This window comes from Pristiophorus japonicus, chromosome 19, assembly GCF_044704955.1.
Source record: "Pristiophorus japonicus isolate sPriJap1 chromosome 19, sPriJap1.hap1, whole genome shotgun sequence".
In the NCBI taxonomy this organism is placed as follows: domain Eukaryota; kingdom Metazoa; phylum Chordata; class Chondrichthyes; family Pristiophoridae; genus Pristiophorus; species Pristiophorus japonicus.
Window position 1 is genome coordinate 73436979 of NC_091995.1, and position 16249 is coordinate 73453227.

Sequence of the window (16249 nt, forward strand, 5' to 3'; positions counted from 1 at the left end):
CCCACCCAATCTCTTCTTTTTCCCTCCCCCCCCCCCCCCCGCCCCCCCCCCATCTGAAACACAGACACTGACAGACAGAGAATGAGAGACACACAGACAAACAGAGAGATAGAGACACTGACAGAGACACACTGAGGGGGGCATCCCAGCACGCTGTTGGAGGGCTCCCGGTGCTGCAGTTGGTAAGTAGAAAATGTTTTATTTATTGATTTAAAAAAAAAATTATTTCTTATTAATTTTTTTTGGATTGATTTATTGGCTGATTTATTGATGAATTTATAATTTATTATTGATGATGTCTCTTTATTTGTAAAACTGAAGTGTTTAATGTTTGTAAACTTCCCTTTAAACCCCCCCCCCCCCCGCCCCCCAACCATTCCCTACGCCTGATTTGTAACCTACCTACGCCTGATTTTCTAAAGTGTAGACAAGGTGTTTTCGAGCGTACAAAAATCTTCACTTATTCCATTCTAAGTTAGTTTGGAGTAAGCTTTCACTCACAAAACTTTGAAATCAGGCGAAAGTGGCCGGACACGCCCCCTTTTGAAAAAAAAATCTGTTCCAAAGTGAAACAGTTCTAACTGACTCGAACTGAAGCAAACTAAATGTCGAGAATTCCGATTTCTAAGATACTGCGTTCTACACCAGTTGCTCCTAAAAATCAGGAGCAAATCATGTGGAAACTTGGGGCCTTAAGGAGGGAGTTCCAGAGCTTTTGGGCCCAGGCAACTGAAGGCACTACCACCGATGGTTGAGCAGTTATTATGAGGGATGTTCAGGAGGCCAGAATTTGACAAGCGCAGACATCTTATGGGATTGTGAGGCTGAAAAAGATTGGAGCTAGGGAGAGGCAAGTATGTGGAATGATTTGTAAACAAGGATGAGAATTTTGAAATCAAGGTGTTGTTTAACTGGGAGCCAATGTAGGTCAGAAAGCACAGGGGTGGGTGATATTGATGGTGCGGTAAATCTAAAGGTAACAAATGCATGGACAAAGGTTTCAGTGGCAAGTATGGGCTGGGGAAGGATTGGAGGGGAACAATGTTAGATGTGGAAGTGGATGGTCTTTGTGATGGAACGGATAAGAGCTCCGTAGCTAAACTGGATGCTTATGTTGCAAAACAGAGTCTAAAGTTATTTTAAAAGGGAATTAGCTGCTTGAAAAAGAGGAATATTTTAAAAGTATGGAGATTAGGCTTGGTGGCTTGTGAAGAATGTTACTGGTACAGATCTGACGGACTTAATGCCCAGTTTCGACATAGTATTAAATAGTAATTGCAGCACAGAAACAGGACATTCGGCCCAATAGGTCTGTGCCGGAGTTTATGATCCACATGAGCCTCCTCCCACCTTACTTCATCTAATCGTATCAACCGTATATTCTTCTATACCTTTCTCCCTTATGTACTTATCGAGCTTCCCTTTGAATGCATCGAAGCTATTTTTCTCGACTACCCCTTGTGGTTGCACGTTCCACATTCTCATCACTCTTTGGGTGAAGAAGTTTCTCCTGAATTCTTATATTTATATTGATATTGATGGCCCCTAGTTTTGTACTCCCCCACAAGAGAAAATATCTTCTCTACATTTACCCTATCAAACCCTTTCATAATTTTGAAGACCTCTTCAGTTCACCGAAGAGAAGAGTCCCAGCCTGTAGAAACATAGAAACATAGAAAATAGGTGCAAGAGTAGGCCATTCAGCCCTTCTAGCCTGCACCACCATTCAATGAGTTCATGGCTGAACATGAAACTTCAGTACCCCCTTCCTGCTTTCTTGCCATACCCCTTGATCCCCCGAGTAGTAAGGACTTCATCTAACTCCCTTTTGAATATATTTAGTGAATTGGCCTCAACTACTTTCTGTGGTAGAGAATTCCACAGGTTCACCACTCTCTGGGTGAAGAAGTTTCTCCTCATCTCGGTCCTAAATGGCTTACCCCTTATCCTTAGACTGTGACCCCTGGTTCTGGACTTCCCAACATTGGGAACATTCTTCCTGCATCCAACCTGTCCAAACCCGTCAGAATTTTAAACGTTTCTATGAGCTCCCCTCTCGCTCTTCTGAACTCCAGTGAATACAAGCCCAGTTGATCCGGTTTTTCTTGATAGGTCAGTCCCACTATCCCGGGAATCAGTCTGGTGAATCTTCGCTTCACTCCCTCAATAGCAAGAATGTCCTTCCTCAAGTTAGGAGACCAAAAATGTACACAATACTCCAGGTGTGGCCTCACCAAGGCCCTGTACAACTGTAGCAACACCTCCCTGCCCCTGTACTCAAATCCCCTTGCTATGAAGGCCAACATGCCATTTGCTTTCTTAACTGCCTGCTGTACCTGCATGCCAACCTTCAATGACTGATGTACCATGACACCCAGGTCTCGTTGCACCTTCCCTTTTCCTAATCTGTCACCATTCAGATAATAGTCTGTCTCTCTGTTTTTACCACCAAAGTGGATAACCTCACATTTATCCACATTATACTTCATCTGCCATGCATTTGCCCACTCACCTAACCTATCCAAGTCACTCTGCAGCCTCATAGCATCCTCCTCGCAGCTCACACTGCCACCCAACTTAGTGTCATCCGCAAATTTGGAGATACTACATTTAATCCCCTCGTCTAAATCATTAATGTACAATGTAAACAGCTGGGGCCCCAGCACAGAACCTTGCGGTACCCCACTAGTCACTGCCTGCCATTCTGAAAAGTACCCATTTACTCCTACTCTTTGCTTCCTGTCTGACAACCAGTTCTCAATCCACGTCAGCACACTACCCCCAATCCCATGTGCTTTAACTTTGCACATTAATCTCTTGTGTGGGACCTTGTCGAAAGCCTTCTGAAAGTCCAAATATACCACATCAACTGGTTCTCCTTTGTCCACTTTACTGGAAACATCCTCAAAAAAATTCCAGAAGATTTGTCAAGCATGATTTCCCTCTCACAAATCCATGCTGACTTGGACCTATCATGTCACCTCTTTCCAAATGCGCTGCTATGACATCCTTAATAATTGATTCCATCATTTTACCCACTACTGAGGTCAGGCTGCTTTCTCTCTCCCTCCTTTTTTAAAAAGTGGGGTTACATTGGCTACCCTCCACTCGATAGGAACTGATCCAGAGTCTATGGAATGTTGGAAAATGACTGTCAATGCATCCACTATTTCCAAGGCCACCTCCTTAAGTACTCTGGGATGCAGTCCATCAGGCCCTGGGGATTTATCGGCCTTCAATCCCATCAATTTCCCCAACACAATTTCCTGACTAATAAAGATTTCCCTCAGTTCCTCCTCCTTACTAGACCTTCTGACCCCTTTTTTATCCGGAAGGATGTTTGTGTCCTCCTTAGTGAATACTGAACCAAAGTACTTGTTCAATTGGTCTGCCATTTCTTTGTTCCCCGTTATGACTTTCCCTGATTCTGACTGCAGGGGACCTACGTTTGTCTTTACTAACCTTTTTCTCTTTACATACCTATAGAAACTTTTGCAATCCGCCTTAAGCTTCTTCTCGTACTCCATTTTCCCTGCCCTAATCAAAACCTTTGTCCTCCTCTGCTGAGTTCTAAATTTCTCCCAGTCCCCAGGTTCGCTGCTATTTCTGGCCAATTTGTATGCCACTTCCTTGGCTTTAATACTATCCCTGATTTCCCTTGATAGCCACGGTTGAGCCACCTTCCCTTTTTTATTTTTACGCCAGACAGGAATGTACAATTGTTGTAATTCATCCACGCGGTCTCTAAATGTCTGCCATTGCCCATCCACTGTCAACCCCTTAAGTATAATTCGCCAATCTATCCTAGCCAATTCACACCTCATACCTTCAAAGTTACCCTTCTTTAAGTTCTGGACCATGGTCTCTGAATTAACTGTTTCATTCTCCATCCTAATGCAGAATTCCACCATATTACGGTCACTCTTCCCCAAGGGGCCTCGCACAATGAGATTGCTAATTAATCCTCTCTCATTACACAACACCCAGTCTAAGATGGCCTCCCCCCTAGTTGGTTCCTCGACATATTGGTCTAGAAAACCATCCCTTATGCACTCCAAGAAATCCTCCTCCACCGTATTGCTTCCACTGTACAGTCCTTCCTGATCAGTTATAACCTTCCAGTTCTGGTATCATTCCTGTAAATCGTTTTTGCACCTTCTCCAGTGCCTCTATATCCATTTTGCAATATGGAGACCAGAATTGTCCACAGTACTCCTAAGAATCTGCAAAGGGAAATAGATAGGCTAAGTGGGCAAAAATTTGGCAGATGGAAAATGTGAAGTTATCCACTTTGGCAGGAAAAATAAAAAAGTAAATTATTATTTAAATAGGGCGAGATTGAAAAATGCTGAGGGATCTGGGGGTCCTTGTACATGAAACACAAAGTTAGTGTGCAGGTACTGCAAGTAATTAGGAAGTCACATGAAATGTTGGCCTTTATTGCAAGGGGGATGGAGTATAAAAGTAGGAAAGTCCTGCTACACTTGCAGCACACTGTAGCAACTGAGACCACACCTGGAGTATTGCATATAGTTTTGGTCTCCTTATTTACGGCAGTTTGGAGCGGGTTTACCAGGTTGATTCCTGAGATGAAGGGGTTAATCTTATAACGAAAGGTTGAGCCTATACTCATTGCAGTTCAGAAGAATGAGAAGTGATCCTATTCAAATGTATAAGATTCTGAGGGGGCTTGGCAGGATAGATGCAAAGAGGATGTTTTCCCTCGTGGGGGAAACTAGAACTAGGGAACATAGTTTCAGAATGAGGGGTCGCCCATTTAAAATGGAAATTTGGAGGAATCTCTTCTGAGGGTCACTAATCTTTGGAATTATCTACCCCAGAGAACTGTGGAGGCTGGGTCATTGAATATATATAAGGTGGTGATACAGATTTTTGTATGATAAGGGAATCAAGGGTTATGGGAGCAGGCAGGAAAATGGAGTTGAGGCCAAGATCAGATTCGTCATGATCTTATTGAACGCCGGAGCAGGCTCAAGGAGCCAAATGGCCTACTCCTGCTCCTATTTATTATGTTCTTGTGTGTGGTCTAACCAAGGTTCTATATAAGTTTAACATAACTTCTCTGCTTTTGAATTCTGTTCCTCTAGAAAGGAAACGCAGTGCTTTGTTTGCATTTTTATGGCTTTGTTAACTTGCATTGCTACTTCTAATTTGTAAATCTGTACCCCTAAATCCCTTTGTTCCTCTACCCCATTTAGACTCTCTCTTTTTCCAAGGAGTGGGTGGCCCCATTATTTCACCTACTAAAATTCATCACCTCGCACTGATCTATATTAAAATTGATTTTCCATTTATACACCTATTCTGCAAACTTGTTAATGTCTTGTATTTTGTCGTAGATTTAAGCTTATCCAAAACTCTGCTGCCTGCGTCCTAACTCTCACCACGTCCCATTCACCCATCACCCCTGTGCTCGCTGATTTACATTGGCTCCGGTTAAGCAACGCCTCGATTTTCAGATCCTTGTTTTCAAATCCTTCCATGGCCTCGCCCCTCCCTATCTCTGTTATCTCCTCCAGCTCCACAACCCTCCGAGATGTCTGCACTCCAGCAATTCTGGCCTCTTGAATAGCCCCAAATTCAATTGCTCCATATTGGTGGCCATGCTTTCAGCTGCCTGGGCCCTAAGCTCTGGAATTCCCTCCCTAAAACTCTCCAGCTCTCTACCTCGCTTTCCTCCTTTAAGAAGCTTCTTAAAACCTACCTCTTTGACCAAGCTTTTGGTCCCCTGTCCTAATATCATCTTATACGGCTCAGTGTCAAAATTTGTTTTTTAACGCTTCTGTGAAGTGCTTTTGAGACATTTTACTTTGTTAAAAGTGCTATATAAATACAAATTGTTGCAGCCTTCCTCCGTAATAACTACACCCCCCCCCCCCCCCCACCCATTTAGTGTTAGCTGCAAATGTTGATATTGTACTTCCAATGCCCGAGTCCAAATCATTTTATATAAACGGTGAACACCAGTGGTCCCAGCACCAGTCCCTGTGGATCACCAGTTCCCACCTTTCGCCAGTCTGAGTAACTATCTTTAATCCCTACTCTCTTTTCCGTTTTGTAGCTAGCTTGCTATCCATTCTGCTACTTGTCCCCTCACTCCACATTCTCTGACGTCAGTCTTGAGTCTACTATGCGGTACCTTACTTAAAATTCAAGTATATTACAGCCACTGCATTACCCTTGTCTACTCTTTCTGTTCAAAGAATTCAATAAAGTTGGTCAAGAATGACCTTGCATTTTGAAATCCGTGCTGACTATTCTTTGTTATATTTTCTATTTCTATATGTTTCCTATTATATCTTTTGAGTAAAGTTTTTTCATCTTTTCTACCACCGACATTAAGCTAACTGGTCTATAGTTCCATGGACTTGCCTACTCTTAGTATGCGCAGATGCAATCCATCTGAACCAGGGGTTTTATCCTCTCTACGTTTGACGCGTTTATCAATTATCTCCTCCATTTCTATCTTAAATGTCTTGATAAATTTTTTTGATCTCTTCTAATGTCTTGTCCATCCTGTTAGTCTCCCTGGTAAATACTGAGGCAAAGTAACTATTAAATATGTCTGCCTTTTTGCTGTCATTACCTGTGAGTTTATCTTGTGCATTCCTTAGTGGCTCTATCCTGACCCTGATTTTCCTTTTGTTGTTCATGTGTCTGTAGAATATTTTACTATTTCTTATATTCTTCGATCACTTTGTTTTGTAGTTTATCTTTGACTTCCTAATTGATTTTATGATGCCTTTCCTAACCTCTTTGTATTCTCTTTTGTCATCCTCTCCTTTATTGTCTATGTACTTTGTGTATGTTTTTTTTCTTTAGTTTTCATTTTTCCATCATCTCTTTATTCATCCATAGTGTTTCATTATTGGCTAGTTCTTATTTTTTAGCTGAGTATATTTCTCCTGAACACACTAGATCACCTTTTTTAAATATTTCCCACTGCTGTTCATCTGTCTATTTTTTTCCAGTTTATATTCCCTAGTTCCATTCTCATCCCCTCAAAATGAGCTTTTTTTCCAATCTATTACTTTGATCTTAGTCTTGCATATGTCTTTCTCAATCATAGTCTGAAACCTTATTGTTCTGTGTTCGCTATTGCCTAGATGTTCCCCTATGCTTACTTCTCTTATCTGCTCTGGTTCATTTCTCATTTCTAGATCCAGCATTGATTCCTCTCTTGTGGGGCTTCTTGCGTACTGGGTAAGAAAAGAGTCCTGTACATTCCATTAAAAACTCCACTCCTCTTTCCTCTTTCCCTACCTCCTCTTAAGTTTATTTAGAGATAGTTGAAATCTCCCATGGTTATTCTATACCTTTTATTCATCCTATAGATTTTCCTACATATTTCTTTCTCCACTTCCCTTCCACTATTATATGGTCTGTCGTTATACACCTAGTAGCGTGATTGATTCCTTCTTATGGTTTATCTCAATCCATATGGATTCCGTTTCAATTTTAATGTTAATTGTGCCCCTTTTTTCTACTGCCTATGTTATCTCTAATTAATACAGCTACCCCTGCCTTCCTTCCTTCCTTCCTTCCCTCTGCTTTCTAAATACATTATATCCTGCAATATTTAACTGCCAATCCTGTTCTTTGTGTAGCCATGTTTCAGTTATCTCTACATCTGGTTCCTTGCCATCCATCATTACCTTCAATTCCCCTGTTTTACTTTGGATGCAGTGTACATTGCTGTATAGGCAGTTTCATTCATTGGTCTTTATACTTGTGTTCTATAACTTTATCTGTTCCCTGACCCTTACTCCTTTTCTTCGTCTGACCTTTACTCTCAATACCTAGTTATCTTCAGACTTGTGCTATTTTCACCAGAACCCTCCTGCCCCATCGTCTTACTAGTTTAAAGTCTATTCCACAACCCTATTTATCCTTTTATCTAGGATTCTAGTCCCATTCTGGTTCAGGTGGAGCACGTTCCAACGATACAACTCCTTCCTGTCCGTGTCCCATGAAATGGAACCCCACCTTCCCACACTGTTCTTTCACCTTTCTGAACCCCTATGCCAATTAGGATGTGGCTTGGGCAGTAATCCCGAGATGACCACACGTGAGGTCCTGTTTTTAAAATTTAGTTCATGGCTTTTGATATTCCCGAAGCAGCAACGTTCCCATGGAGCGCAGCGTTCTGGAGCTCCCGCACAGCTGGTTCACCGGCTTTTAAATGGGGGAAAAAACACGCATATGCAGTATTTAGAATGGGCCACACAGACCCTTAAAGGGACTCTCATCCAAAAAAATTAAAGAGAACATTGCTCAGCAGAACCTCCTCTCTCTTTTCCAATGTCATTGGTCCCAAAATGGACCACGACATCTGCATCTTTCAAGTTCCTCTCCAGTTGTTCCAAAATATCCTTTATCCTGCGGATTGTCCTCTGAGGAGAGATTGAGTAGACTAGGCCTATATTCTCTAGAGTTTAGGTGATCTTAATTGGAACATACAAAATTCTTACACGGCTTGACAGGGTAGATGCAGGGAAGTCTAGAACTAGGGATCACAGACACAGAATAAGTGTGTGTCAGAATGTCTAACTCGTGCTCCAGCTCAATGACTGCGTAGCAGTGTCTCGAGGCAGAGCTATTTCCTACAGATGTGGTCATCGGGACAGTTTCACTGTCCACAAATTTCCACATCCTGACACACTGCCTGTACTAACATTTCTAATCTTGATTTATTTATTGTTAGCAGTAATTTATTTCTAGAACTAATAGAATCATTTGCGGTCTAGATTATTAGTAGATGGATTTAGCTTGATTTCAAATTAATTAGTAATTAGTTACTGATTATTTATTACTTTATTTAACTATTTAAAGTTGATCAAATTAAAATTAAACACTTGGCTTAAATTTCTCGGGGGGGGCCTGCGCTGACTGACGTCACTGTTTCTTTTCTTGCCCGCTGTCTCGCTCTGTTTAAATTATAGGCTCTGCTGCTGCATCGCTCCTTTTTCTGTGCTGCAATATTCTATATAATAGTGAAATTGAGACGAATTGTGTATCCATTGGCAAACCTGACCATCTCGGTCCCTTTTCTAGCTGAATTTATTTTTATCCTTCCATAGTTACTGGTCCTGGTGGTACTCCCAATTCAGATCTGCTAACTCAGCCCAGGATGGGCATCTAATTGGAGCCTCTCCTGGTCTGTTTGGCTCAATAGTGCATCGTCTGTACTCACTTTTTTTTTGTCAGCTCGGTGTCTGACGAGCATGGAAGCCCATCACCATGTTCAGAGTTTACAAACTAAGCCACTGAAAAAATCTCCACATTGAATCGGGACATGCCCCACTTACACAAGACCAGAAATCTTGTGTACAGATTAAGAGTTAGAGATACCAATTGTATACTGGAGCAGTGTTGGAATTTAGCTAAAACTTTGTGTCTTGCCAGTGCAGATCAGTTTTACCACAGCTTGTCGACCATTAGGGCATCAGTTTATGGTATTTTCTGGAGCCGAATAGGAAGAGTCCCATCTCTGTGAGGTCTACCCTTCCAGGTTCTGTTAATTAAAGCTTCTTGACAGCAACCCCCAAACCCGCAACCTCTGCTACCTCGAAAAACAAGAGCAGCAGGCGCATGGGAACACCATCACCTGCAAGTCTCCCACCATTCTTACTTGGAAATATATCCCCGTTCCTTCATCGTCGCTGGGTCAAAATCCTGGAATTCCCTCCCTAAAAGCGCTGTGGGAGCACCTTCACCACACGGACTGCAGTGGTTCAAGAAGGCGGCTCACCATCACCTTCTCAAGGGCAATTAGAGATGGGCAATAAATGCTGGCCTCGCCAGCGACGCCCACACCCCAGGCACGGATAAAAATAAAATGTGCTAAGCCAAACAGCAGCAGTATTTAAGACCTGCCTGTTTTAGGTATTTGATTACTGCTGTCGTTCTTTGATCTGATTCTGAACCTTGGTTTTCTAGGGATGTCATTTGGGCCACCTAAACCATTGAGGGAGCGGAGAATTACTTAACCATACATTCAGGCTTTGTCATGTTATTTTCTCTGTTTATCTCTATATAATTCCCCTTTGGACCACTGTGTTTTGCAATCATTTTAGTGGAACAAACGAGCTGCTTTATTCTACCGGAATCTTGTTGCTTTACAATGCAGCTGCTCCACGCGAATGGAAACCAGTATGTTTTGTTGACTGTTTAACAGGTTGCTCTCGTCCATTTTATTCCATTCAGTAGTTACTGAGCGTTTTGGTAAATGTTGAGCAGGGACAGACCAGAATCCACCCAAATGAGCTATCGACAAAATTCAAATCTTCGTCGTCACTATTCTAGAATTGTGGTGCTGCGCAGGAATCTCCTTGCATGTAAACCTAGAGTAGCCAACCCTCCAGGATCGCCCTGACGTCTCCAGGAATTAAAGACTAATCACCAGGACACTGCTGTGTGCAAACCCAGGAGAAAAATAGAAAATTGTGCTTTTTAAAAATATTTCTTTGAACACTTGTTTACTAATTGTAAAAATATTGGAGATCAGTGGTGGGGGAGGGAGCGCGGGGTGGGGGAGAAAACAGACCGGTAAAGACTCATCCAATCGTGTAATGAAGTGTCTATTCATTTTCTGATTGCGTAGGAAGTCATAGGCACCGCGAGGATGGACATGTCGGGCGACCAATGGCGGGAAAGTTAGAGGCAGGAGGTCATGTGACAAAACCTCCAGGAATAAGTCCAATCAGGATTGGCATCCCGACATAAACCAAATTTGCAACTTTATTCTTTCAACTAACTATGCTTAGATGCTGACATCACTGCCGTGTACCCTACACGCTCTTTGGTTAGTTTTTGTATACTTCAAGTTATGACTCTGGTCCAGAGATTTATACCCGTCATAGTCCACTGGTGACTTGATCACCTTTCAGTTATCCCATCAGTTTTCTCAACACTTGGGGGTTTTTGTATTATAGATTATAGGAAATAGAGCAACAACCAGCTGAATCAACAGAATTGTAAGCCATTTTATATGAGACCTATTGACATCTAAATTCTTCCTGCTGAAAGCTTAATAGGATTGGCAGTCTTCCAAATAATCATGCCTCAAACTTGTAATGAGAGCATGGAAAATGAAAGAGATCTGGGGGTCTTGATTGACAATAACTCTAAGCTGTTGCAACAAAGCTCTGTGGCAGTGCGTAAAGCAAATCTGATGTTGCAATGTAGTAAACGGTCAATATTGAGCCAAAATAGTGAGATATTGCTGAGACTTTAAAAATCATTGGTGCGACTGCACTTGGAACACAGTTCTGGTCACCACAGTGCAAGACAACAACAACTTATATAGCACCTTTAACATAGTAAAACGTCCCAAGACGCTTCACAGGAGTATAATGAGATAAATAAAATTGACACCGAGCCGCATAAGTAGAAATTAGCGCAGGTGACCAAAAGCTTGGTCAAAGAGGTAGGTTTAAGGAGCGTCCTAAATGCAGGAAAGAGAGGTGGAGAGGTTTAGGCAGGGAGTTCCAGAGCTTGGGGCCCAGGCAACAGAAGCCATTTAGGACCGAGATGAGGAGAAACTTCTTCACCCAGAGAGTGATGAACCTGTGGAATTCTCTACCACAGAAAGTAGTTGAGGCCAATTCACTAAATATATTCAAAAGGGAGTTAGATGAAGTCCTTACTACTCGGGGGATCAAGGGTTATGGCGAGAAAGCAGGAAGGGGGTACTGAAGTTTCATGTTCAGCCATGAACTCATTGAATGGCAGTGCAGGCTAGAAGGGCTGAATGGCCTGCTCCTGCACCTATTTTCTATGTTTCTATGTTTCTAAGGCCTGGGTCACCAATGGTTGAGCGATTATAATCCGGGATGCTCAAGAGGGCAGAATTTGAGGAGCGCAGACATCTCTGGGTGGGGGCAGGGTGGTTTGTGAGGCTGGAGGAGATTAGAGATAGAAAGGTGAGGCCATGGAGGGATTTGAAATTGAGGAATTACTTAACTGGGTATTGCAGCTATTTGAAAGGATATAGAAGAGAGCAACCAGAACGATTAAGGAGATGGATTATGAGCAATTTCATAATGTTCTCACTGGAAAAGAGATGGTTGAGAGGTGAAACGATTGCTGTGTTTAGGATTCTAAAGGGACTGGATAATGCGGACCCTGACCAGCTCTTTCACCTTGTCCACAACAGTAGAAGCAGAAGACATAGCCTGCTCTTGAATGGGGTAAATTCAAAATTGCTCTGCGGAAATATTCCAGTGAGCGAATGGATAATCTATGGAACAGGCTCCCTAGGGAGACGGTGGAAGCAGATAGTGTTGATTAAATTAGATAGATTTCTTTCAGAAAATAACATTTTGGGATCCATTATATGAGCAACTTGAGACTTGACTTGTGGTGAATTTGGACCCATGGTTCCTAAAGCTCTCCACTTTTTTTTCCCTCTCCTCACGCCTGGTCTGTTGTCGACTGATGGATAGCGATTGATTGCTGTGATTAGTAAACAACTCCATTATATTTGTATCATGTGACTACCAGGATGGTAGAAGGCCAACTAGATGGACTTTGATCTTTTCTCATCTAGCAATTTCTATACTCCTAAGTGTATCCCTGTCTCAAATGGGATCTTCTTCACCAGTCTCGCTAGAGGTAAGTCTAAAGTGAGTCACTGGTTCCTGACTGTTTTCCAAAATCATTGCTATTTTTTCTCACTTGGAGTAGCAATGAATAGTAACAGTTGACGTGTGTATCATCTCCCCGACTATACATTTTATATCGCTCTGTCCAGTACAATTCAATGATCAATTTTTGCAGTAAATGTCTCCTCCCTCAATGTTTAAAGCACTTGAATGCTGCCAGTGCCATTTCACCATGAGCCCACATGGGAGTCACATGTTTGTGCATCCATCCATACACAAGCTCCACACATGCACAGAAGATTTTTCGTTTGGTATTCTGGGGCAACTTCAGGGCAGCGCAGCAGGTTTCATAGAATCATAGAAATTTACAGCACGGAAGGTGGCCACTTCGCCCCATCATGTCCGTGCCGGCCGACCAAGAGCTATCCAGTAAAAATCCCACTTTACAGATCTTTGTCCATAGCCCTCTAGTTTACTGCACTTTAAGTGTACATCCAAGTATCTTTTAAATTCTGCCTCGACCACCCTTTCAGGCAGTGAGTTCCAGACCCCCACCATCCTCTGGGTGAAGACATTTCCCCTCGTATCTCTTCTAAACCTGCCCCCAATTACTTTAAATCTATGCCACTTGGTTGTTGACCCCTCTGCCAAGGGAAACGGGTCCTTCCTATCCACTCATAATTTTATACACCTCAATCAGGTCTCCCCTGAGCCTCCTCTGTTCCAAAGAAAACAGACCAGCATCTCCAATCTTTCCTCATAGCCACAATTCTCCAGTCCAGGCAACATTCTTGTAAATCCCCTCTCTGCCCTTTCCAGTGGAATCGCATCTTTCCTGTAATGTGGTGACCAGAATTGCACATACTACTCCAGCTGCAGCCTAACCAGTGTTTTATACAGTTCAAGCATAATCTCCTTCCCTCCATGCCTTGACTAATAAAGGCAAGTATTCCATATGCCTTCTTAACCTTATCTACCTGGCCGCCTACCTTCAGGGACCTGTGGACCTATACTCCAAGGTCTCTTTGTTCCTCTACACTTCAGTGTTGCACCATGCAATGTGTATTCCCTTGCCTCGTTAGACCTCAATCCCACGATAATGTTCATCAGCAAATACTATCTAAGAAGTGACGACAGTTTGGCATGTAAGCAATTGTCTAGTAAATAGTAACCCCCACCCCCACCCCCCGCCCCCCCAAAAAATACCTCAATGCTTTTAAGCTGGTCTTGTTGCGTAGGGAAGTGCGTGGTTGGAGTATGCTCGAAGGCCTTTGTCACACCATTCTGAGCCCTGGCATTCCAACAGTGGATTGCCCCACTGTGATGATTTTAGCTAAGAGACCAGTTGGGACGTGAAAGGTGCTGAAACTCAATCCAGTCTGTGATGTAATCGAGGTTAATGGATGACCCCATTGTGATCCTGGACTGCTCATGGTTTGGGAAAGGGGAAGCCAGACAATAGGAGGCGCAGAGAGCACCGCACATTTTACTGAGGAATTTCAAAACAAGAAAAAGAAAACCATATTAGTTTGTCTTTATACCTGTATAGTGCCTTTTACGACCTCAATGTTAAACGCTTTACAGCCAATGAAGGACTTTTGAAGTGTTGTAATGACAGAAACACGGCAGCCAATTTGTACACAAGGTTCCACAAACAGCAATGTGCTAATGACCAAAAAATCTGTTTTTAGTGATGGTTGAGGGATAAATATTGGCCAGGACACTGAGAACTTCCCTGCTCTTCTTCAAAATAGTGCCATGGGATTGTTTACGTCCGTCTGAGAGAGCAGACAGGGCCCCCGTTTAACGTCTCATCCGAAAGACGGCACCTCCAACAGTGCAGCACTCCCTCTGTGCTGCACTGGAGTGTCAGCCTAGATTTTTGTGCTCAAGTCTCTGAAGTGAGACTTGAACCTACGACCTTCTGAGGCGAGAGTGCTACCCACGAAGCCACAGCTTGCACATTGCAAGTAGTAACCAGAAAAATATACTTTAAATGACTTCATGCGTGCTACCGGGCACCATCATTGCCAGCACAGCATCATTGCATGCATACAAGTTCTGTGTACATGCAAAGAGAATTAGTGTGCAGCATTCTGGGTGATCTTGGACAGTGTGGGAAATTCGAATCCCACACAGATTTTGTCAGCAAATGCTGACAAGTAGACACAATCTTTTTAATAAAAAAAAACCCTGACTTGCCATGAAATTTTATGCCTGTTCTGTCAATACGGTGAATCCAGTTCACTGGCTTTATGTGGGCCAGACCCTCTGCTCATTAGCAGTTGTCTTAACTGCTAATCCTGAATTTGTGTGATTGTTGGCAGGGGTGAGTGGGTGCACAGCTTTTAAATATTTCCCAAAACAATGGATGTAATTTGCTCCATGACCTGCTCACAATTTACACACGAGAAAGTTTCTCCAGGAGTGATTTCAATAACTTGATTGTCCCTCAATGGTCAGTCACTGACTTCACTGAATTCACTTATTTAGTGGAATAGAAGCAAATAACCAGCATAAACTGAATCGTTCCCATACCCTACGCCGAGACTAGAATCCAGGCATTACCAGCTCAGGAGACAATGAAATGATGAACACACAGCTTGTTTGCCAGGTTATACCCATCAGTAAAAGATGAACAGGCTGGGTCTGTTGAAAAGTGAAAGCTGAGGGTGACCTAATCGAGGTCTTTAAAATTATGAAAGGTTTTGATAGTTAGACACAGAGAGCAAAACTCAGGGCCATCCATATAAGATCGTCACCAAGAAATCAAATACGGAATTCAGAAGAAACATCTTTACCCAGAGATTGGTGAGAATGTGGAGATCGCTACCACAGAGTGGTTGAAGTGAATAGTATAGATGCATTTAAGGGAGAGGTCTGATAAGCATATGAGGGAGAAGGAATAGAGGAGTGATGCTGATAGTTGGATGAGGAAAGACTGGAGGAGGCTCAAGTGGAGCATAAATGCTGGCATGGACTAGTTGGCCTTTTTCTGTGCTGTCCATCCTATGTAAACATCCTTGTCACTGAAGCAGCGTTAAAGCCCTGCTGTGATTAGAAAGTTATTTTCCTTACAGAAATTCCGACAACTCTAAAATACTGGCACTATTATCCTCTGTACCACGAGACTATGATCCACTAAAACCACACAGTTACGGCCCGTTGATCAGAACAAACGCATTCAGCCAGTGAGAGGAAGAACAGAGAGTGATAGCAAGTGAACGCATCACACAGAATTTGCTTGTAGACTTAAGTGGTGGTGCCCGAGACTTGCTGCGTTTGGAGTATTGAAGCTATCAAATCAAACGCACATGTACAGGACCAACTTTGCCAAGGTGCTTTTATAGGCTGATTTCAGTGCAGCATGGTAAGTTGAAATTGAATTTTGCTGCCAAAGGCTAACAAGAGGAAACAAGGTGAAAATGCTGACTGGTCAGCATGTATTACATGCTCTTTGCTCACCTTTTCAAGAAGGACCTGCATGAAGTAATTTTGGCAAGTCCAGTTAGCCTCTTTATACTTCAGTAACCAGCAGATTGAGACCTGCCCAAGCTATTTGTGTTTTGTTCCCTCATCCCTTTCGTGAATGAACCATTAAATAATAGCATGTATTCATTTTT

General features: G+C 42.7%; 1 protein-coding gene across 4 annotated transcripts in view; it reads left to right on the forward strand.

Moving 5' to 3' along the window:
• Nucleotides 1-16249, forward strand: part of LOC139229945 (TOM1-like protein 2) — a 125733-nt gene that overhangs the window by 29287 nt on the left and 80197 nt on the right. The window contains exon 3 of one of the 4 annotated variants that reach the window (XM_070861599.1): nt 7182-7224. The exons of the other annotated variants lie outside the window; for them this stretch is intronic. Within the exon in view, the coding sequence (XP_070717700.1) occupies nt 7182-7224 (43 nt within the window). The remainder of the gene's footprint in view (nt 1-7181; nt 7225-16249) is intronic. 4 annotated transcript variants of the gene reach the window in all.